Source organism: Myotis brandtii, unplaced genomic scaffold (assembly GCF_000412655.1).
Source record: "Myotis brandtii unplaced genomic scaffold, ASM41265v1 scaffold187, whole genome shotgun sequence".
Classification (NCBI taxonomy): domain Eukaryota; kingdom Metazoa; phylum Chordata; class Mammalia; order Chiroptera; family Vespertilionidae; genus Myotis; species Myotis brandtii.
In genome coordinates, this window is record NW_005356944.1 from 462,525 (window position 1) to 468,752 (window position 6,228).

Here is a 6,228-nt window from a genome sequence, read left to right on the forward strand (position 1 = left end):
GGCCCCCCCCCGGGCTCCCCGAAGCTGGCCAATGTGAGAAGCCAGCAGGAGGGGCGGGCACTTCCGCTCGGGGAAAGGGGCGGGGACTGCGGGCCGAAGTGGCGGTGAGTTCCCGCTGGAGGCTGGAGCTTCCTGTACCCTGTGAGGGGTCCCTGACCCCTGGGTTTGGGAGACGTGGGCATTAGGGGGGACTGGACCCAGGGCCTCGGGTGGTAGGGGTGCCCGGGAGTCCCTGGGACGTCTGGCAGCTGGAGTCTCGGGCGCCTGCTGGATGATAAGACACTTTACTGCCCAGGGGGGTGCAAACTGTGACCTTACCCAGAGCTGCCCTGTCCAGACCATGGACCCCGAGGTGTCTCTGCTGCTGCAGTGCCCCCCGGGCGGGCTGCCCGAGGATCAAGTTCGGGCTGAGCTGAGCCCGGCCTACGACCGTCGCCCACTGCCAGGAGGGGACAGAGCCATCGCTGCTGCCTGGGAGAGCCGGCTCCAGGCCCAGCCCTGGCTGTTTGATGCTCCCAAGTTCCGCCTGCACTCTGCGTCCCTGGCGCCCGCTGGCTCGCAGGGGCCACAGCTGCTCCTGCACCTGGGCCTGACTTCCTACCGAGACTTCCTGGGCACCAACTGGGCCAGCTCAGCTGCCTGGCTGCGGCAGCAGGGGGCTGCGGACTGGGGTAACAAGCAAGCCTACCTGGCAGACCCCCTGGGGGTGGGTGCCGCCCTGGCCACCGCCGATGACTTTCTCGTCTTCCTGCGCCGCTCTCAGCGGGTGGCTGAAGCCCCTGGGCTGGTGGACGTGCCCGGTGGGCACCCTGAGCCTCAGGTGAGACGCCATGGCGGCTGGGTGCAAAGGCACCAAGACCCAGACAGCTCAGCGTTGTTTCCTCATCCCTCAGAGGAGGAGTTGGCCTGGTACTTGTGAAGGTCTCTGCTCAAGGCCACCCTTCAGCCTCCTCACGGACCCTTCCCCAGATCTGTGAGGAGCGAGGGGATGGGGGCTAGGACCCAGCAGGACTCTGGTTGCCCACCTGGAAAAGGAGGGCCTGGGTCAGGGGCCACCAGCACTCTTACACTGCACACAGACAGGCCCTCGGGGCCGGGAGTGTCCGGGGAGGCAGGGCTGGAAGATCTGGGGGCAGGAGCTGAGCCTCATCTCTCCCAGGCCCTGTGCCCTGGCGACAGCCCCCTGCACAAGGACCTCCCGGGGGAGCTGGTGGTGCGTGAGCTCTTCTCCAGTGTCCTCCAGGAGATAAGTGATGAGGTGAGTGAGGGTGGCCAGGACAGGGTGGGGGGCTGGGAGGGAGGTGGTAGAACATGCCAGAATCAACCTGGATCTGGGCTGGTGGGAGGGTCTGCAGGCATGAGACGTTGAGGGAAGAAGTTGGCTCTGCAGTTGGGCGCGCTGGAGTGGAATCCTAGCCCTCATTTCTGTGCCCCTCAAGTTCTTTCTCTTTACCATGGGAACACAATAAATGTCTTGCCTACGCCACCCAGGTTTGCTGAAAAGAGAAGTAACTGGAAGCTGATTGATCGGTTTCCTTGGGGACTCTGGGCAAATTATTTAATCTCTGGTCTGGTTTTCCCAATCTGTAAAACGCTACACAAGGGTAATGCATGCATGTCTCCACGGAGACGGGCAGGGCTGTGGGCAGTGAGCACTGACAGCTGGGACCCTGGCCCCAGGTGAACCTGCCACTGCTCACCCTGAGCCAACCGCTGTTACTGGGCATCGCACGCAATGAGACCAGTGCGGGCCGTGCCAGTGCCGAGTTCTACGTCCAGTGAGTGAGCTCTGGGGAACAGGGTCCTGGGTCCTGGGGTAGGTGGTGTGGGTTGAGGGGCATGGCTGAGGCAGCGGGGGCTCCACAGGGACCCTCCTGGGACTGGGCACCCAGCAGGCCATTCCCATGTCTTACCCAGGTGCAGCCTGACTTCTGAGCAGGTGAGGAAGCACTACACGAGTGGGGGGCCGGAGGCCCACGAGTCCACGGGCATTATCTTTGTGGAGACACAGGTGCGAGGTGGCAACGTCTGGCTTGGCCTAGGAGCTGGGGTTGGGACTTGCAGAGGCCTGGGGATGCATGTCTGTGGGGGCAGGGGGAGGTCAGACGGGGCTCCCAAATCTCAGAGCTTTTCTCCAGAGCCACAGGCCTCATGGGGATGCCCGAAGCCCACGGGAGGGGGCCAGGGACCTGTTCGGCCTCTTCACATGTCTCAATGGGGGCTGTACGGTGCAGAGGGCTCTGAGGCTCAGGGGCTCTGGGCACAGCTCCTGCAAGAGCCCTGACAGCTAGACGTCTGCATCTGTCTCCCCACAGAGGGTGAGGAGGCTGCAGGAGACTGAAATGTGGGCCGAGCTCTGCCCCTCCGCCAAAGGCGCCATCTTCCTCTACAACCGGGGCCAGGGGCGCCCCACCTGAGTCGCCCTCGGGTCCGCAGCCCTACCCCCACAGCTAGCTCCAAGGACAATAAAGGACTTTATTCTTGGATTCCGTTGACATATGCTGTTTCCACGAGGCGGAGAGGGGCCGCTGGGGGAGCCTGGGTGGGTGGGAGACAGGACTAGTGACGTGGAAAAAAGAAAGCCCAGCTTCAGTTCTGCCCTCTGCCAGCTGGGTTGAGGGCCGAGGGTCCGGCTCGACTATGGGATGGAAACTGCTCTGTGAAAAGTGCTTCCCTGCAAAGCGGCGTGACAGCCATGTTCGTGCGACGACAGCTGGGCCGAGAGCCTCCCTGAGTGTCAGCTCCGTGTCGCCCGCTTCCGGGTCGATACCCGCACCTCTAAGCGCGACCCAGGCTCCGCCCTCCGGGGGCGGGCCCGAGGCGTCACAGGCCAATGGGTTACGGGGGGCAGGGCCCCATCGCCCTTCCGGCGTGGTGGGCGTGGCCTGGGCGTCTAAGCCAATGAGGGCGTGGGGTGGGGCCTAAGTCGGCGCAGAAAATGGCCGCGGCCGTGAGTACAGCGGAGGCGGGGCTGGGCCCAGGGTGGGGAAGGGCCGGGGCCTGGGCAGGACAGGTCCCGGGTGCTGGGGTCTGGGCTGGGGCAAGGAGGCCCCACCTGCGCCTGGGTCCTCCGGGCCTGCTCCAGCTTTCCTTCGCCGGTGATGGGGGCCGGGCCCCGTCCCCCCGCCCCCGGGGTGCTCGCAGTCAGATCCCCATGCACTCTCCTTGTGGCCTCCTTCCACCAGCTGTCCTCCCGCCGCCATGCTGCCCCTGCTGCCCCCGTGCCTTTGTCGGCTGTGGCCCCGCAGCCCTCCCACCCGGCTGTTCGCAGAGGCCGCCCGGCAGCGGTGAGTCGGTCGCCGGGGGCCGGTGCCTTCCCGAGGTTCCGGGGGTGTTTGTTGAGGCCCCAGGTGCTGAGATCCTTAGGATCGTCAGGTGCCTCCCAGCCTCATCTTGGGGACCCGCACCTTCCCTGTCGTGGGCACCACCGCTGGTTGAGAATCAGCGGTTCTCAACCTGTGGGTCGCGACCCCTTTGGCGGTCGAAAGACCCTTTCACAGGGGTCGCCTAAGACCATCCTGCATATCAGATATTTACATTACGATTCATAACAGTAGCAACATTACAGTTACGAAGTAGCAACGAAAATAATTTTATGGTTGGGTCACAACATGAGGAACTGTATTTAAAGGGCCAGAAGGTTGAGAACCATCATTAGATGAAGGGACGCCCGCCCAGGTGGTGCAGCGCATTACGCTGCTGGCCGTTTGGGCCCAAGCCAAACCCAATGCTCTTTCCACAACCCCTGTGGGTGTGGAGCATCGCTGATTCCAACCCGCCGGGGAGTGGGTTTTTGGAAACAAAAAATGAAGATTCCTGGGTCCTGCTCTGGAATGAGATAGGCTCAGGAACCTTTTTTTAAACAAGCATTTCGGGAGTTTCTGACACAAGGAGCCTGAGGACCACATGTTGAGGCACTCTGGTCTGATCTGCACCATCCCCCAAACACTGGACAGGAGGGGTTGTTTGGAGATAGGTCTCCCCTCTCCGGCCATACCACCCTGATCGAGCCTGATCTCGGAAGCTAAGCAGGGTTGGGCCTGGTTAGTACTTGGGTGGGAGATGGGTCCCCCTCGGCACCTGCTTCAGCCCCTCAGCTCCTGGTTGCTGAGTTGAAGGGTGTGCCCTGCGGGGCTGGGATGGGTAAGGAAGAGGTATCTTCTGTGTTGCCTTAGCCCCTACAGGTTGTGGCCTCTCTCCACAGGTCTGGTCCCAGAAACTACTATGAGCTGCTGGGGGTACATCCTGGTGCCAGCACCGAAGAAGTTAAACGAGCTTTCTTCTCCAAGTCCAAAGAGGTACCAGTGGTCCGAGGCAGGGAGGTGGGAGGGGAATTCTGAGCCAGATGGGGCACACTTCACATTCTCAGGAATGGAGCTGAGGGGCTCGCTCTGGCTGGCACCACCTTCCCTCAGCGTGCATAGGGAGGGGGAAGTGCCAGAGGTCGGGCAGGGTGTGAGGAAAGCCAGGGGTCCTGTCTGATGAGCTGGGCTTGTTTTTCTTGACCTGCCTGCTCTGCAAAAACCTGGGCCAGGGCATCTAGTGCGAGGTAGGCAGCAGGTGGGGAGGGAGGCGGAGTGCTTCCTGACCCGGGCTTTCTGATGGGGTGGCCAGCCTGAGGGCCTGCGAGCTAAGGTCACTGTCCAGACAGGGCCTCTGGGAATGATTTGAGCCCTTGTGGGTGGATGTTATCGAGATGGGTCCTGGGGAGGAACATGGGAAGGGAGATGAGGGGAGTCCTGCTTCACCTCAGCTGCACCCTGACCGGGACCCCGGGAACCCAGCCCTGCACAGCCGCTTTGTGGAGCTGAGTGAAGCATACCAAGTACTCAGCCGGGAGCAGAGCCGCCGGAACTACGACCAACAGCTCCGCTCAGCAACTCCCCCAAAGCCTCCAGGAGCCGCCAACCCTCCCAGGTCTGCTCATCAGGCACATAGGTACAATATTTTGCAATTTGCTTCTTCTCCTCCAAATCTCCTGGGGAGCCTCTTCCCCACACTGTCTCTTTTTCTCCTTCGCAGCAGCTCCTGGGAACCCCCCAATGCACAATACTGGGCCCAGTTTCACGGTGTGAGGCCTCAGAGACCAGAGTCGAGGCGGCAGCAGTATAGACACAACCAGCGGGTGCTGGGGTACTGCCTCCTGATCATGCTGGCAGGCATGGGCCTGCACTATGTTGCCTTCAGGTGCTCGCGCCTTTCCCGGAGGGGTGGGCAGAGGGTCAGCCGCCCACACCTCTCTTGTGTCTCTCAAGCTAAGAACTGTATGAAGTAGGTCTCCGGAGCCTCTTTTTCCTTAGCAAAGGCAGCTCTTCACTAAGGGCTCACGTCATTTTCAGTTTATTTTGTTTTTTATAATTTGCATGTAAATCTTTGGTGCCGACTACCAGGGAGTGGTGGAGCCAACCAAAATCATGCACAAGAAAGAAATGCACTGTAACTGCCTCACCAGCGGCTCTCCTCACTTGTTTGGCAGTCAGCTGTCTCCCCGCCTCTCTCATGCCTGCCGTGACACAGGTTCTGCAGCACTGGTCACAGAGGCAGCGCCCACTGACAGCCGGCCTAGCTCAGTGATGGCCTTAGACATACAGCCCTTTCCAAGCTCTTGGAGGACCACCCTGACGTTCAGTGCTGCGGTCACCACCTTCCGCCCGGTAGCCAGGGACCTGGGTCGCCACTGGACCCTGGACAAGCCTGGCTACTCTGTACTGCTCTCCTCACCTAGCACAGGCAGTTAGGCTGAGGTTCCCACAGATAGAAAGCACTGACACCCTAGAGTGGGGGACAGGAGGGTTTGGGGGACCCAGAGTTCATTGTAACCCCCTTGCAGGAAGCTGGAGCAGATGCACCGTAGCTTCATGGATGAAAAGGATCGGATCATCACAACCATCTACAATGACACTCGGGCCCGAGCCAGGTCTGTCCCTGCTCTACCCTGCCCTCTCTTCACTGCCCTGGACCACCCTCTAGGATCCCTGTGCCAACCGCCCTGGTGCTCTCTCCTGCAGGGCCAACAGAGCCAGGCTCCGGCAGCAGCAACAGCAGAGGCAGCAGCTGCAGCCACCACCCGAGCCTCCCCCAGGCCCAGGAATCATGCCCCCCTGAGCCTCTCACCCGGACGGAGCCTGCTGTGTGTTCCCTCTCGGGACTCCCCCCGACCCAAAACGCGTGCAATAAAGTGATTCTCAGCCTTCCCGTCCGGCTCCCTCCTTAAGGCCCCTCTCCCCC

At 61.6% G+C, this 6,228-nt stretch overlaps 2 protein-coding genes across 5 annotated transcripts; both read left to right on the forward strand.

The window, feature by feature from the left end:
- The first annotated feature begins 54 nt into the window (after positions 1 to 54).
- Positions 55 to 2,486, forward strand: NUDT22 (nudix (nucleoside diphosphate linked moiety X)-type motif 22). Its single transcript, XM_014537994.1, has 5 exons — positions 55 to 820; positions 1,160 to 1,258; positions 1,681 to 1,778; positions 1,918 to 2,011; positions 2,316 to 2,486. The coding sequence occupies exons 1-5, from the start codon at positions 272 to 274 to the stop codon at positions 2,415 to 2,417; spliced, it is 942 nt and encodes a 313-aa protein (XP_014393480.1). The 5' UTR covers positions 55 to 271; the 3' UTR covers positions 2,418 to 2,486.
- A 406-nt stretch (positions 2,487 to 2,892) lies between these two features.
- Positions 2,893 to 6,194, forward strand: DNAJC4 (DnaJ (Hsp40) homolog, subfamily C, member 4). 4 transcript variants are annotated; one of them, XM_005864177.2, is made up of 7 exons: positions 2,893 to 2,950; positions 3,186 to 3,287; positions 4,205 to 4,298; positions 4,754 to 4,938; positions 5,023 to 5,187; positions 5,831 to 5,917; positions 6,009 to 6,194. In XM_005864177.2, the coding sequence occupies exons 2-7, from the start codon at positions 3,202 to 3,204 to the stop codon at positions 6,103 to 6,105; spliced, it is 714 nt and encodes a 237-aa protein (XP_005864239.1). In that variant the 5' UTR covers positions 2,893 to 2,950; positions 3,186 to 3,201; the 3' UTR covers positions 6,106 to 6,194. The 4 variants fall into 4 exon arrangements, with proteins under 4 accessions (XP_005864239.1, XP_014393485.1, XP_014393486.1 ...); XM_014537999.1 differs by lacking the exon at positions 2,893 to 2,950 and having other exon boundaries at positions 2,980 to 3,287; positions 5,026 to 5,187; XM_014538000.1 differs by lacking the exon at positions 2,893 to 2,950 and having other exon boundaries at positions 2,980 to 3,287; positions 4,754 to 4,917.
- Positions 6,195 to 6,228: the final 34 nt, after the last annotated feature.

What these genes read in the sequence shown, in the direction of transcription:
- NUDT22 (XM_014537994.1), top strand. Translation starts at nt 272, where the DNA reads ATGATAAGACACTTTACTGCCCAGGGGGGTGCAAACTGTGACCTTACC. An exon ending in GTGGGCACCCTGAGCCTCAG is followed by an intron (nt 821 to 1,159) that starts GTGAGACGCCAT and finishes CATCTCTCCCAG; the next exon opens with GCCCTGTGCCCTGGCGACAG. An exon ending in AGTGCCGAGTTCTACGTCCA is followed by an intron (nt 1,779 to 1,917) that starts GTGAGTGAGCTC and finishes TGTCTTACCCAG; the next exon opens with GTGCAGCCTGACTTCTGAGC.
- DNAJC4 (XM_005864177.2), top strand. Translation starts at nt 3,202, where the DNA reads ATGCTGCCCCTGCTGCCCCCGTGCCTTTGTCGGCTGTGGCCCCGCAGC. An exon ending in TCTTCTCCAAGTCCAAAGAG is followed by an intron (nt 4,299 to 4,753) that starts GTACCAGTGGTC and finishes GCTTCACCTCAG; the next exon opens with CTGCACCCTGACCGGGACCC. An exon ending in GACACTCGGGCCCGAGCCAG is followed by an intron (nt 5,918 to 6,008) that starts GTCTGTCCCTGC and finishes TCTCTCCTGCAG; the next exon opens with GGCCAACAGAGCCAGGCTCC.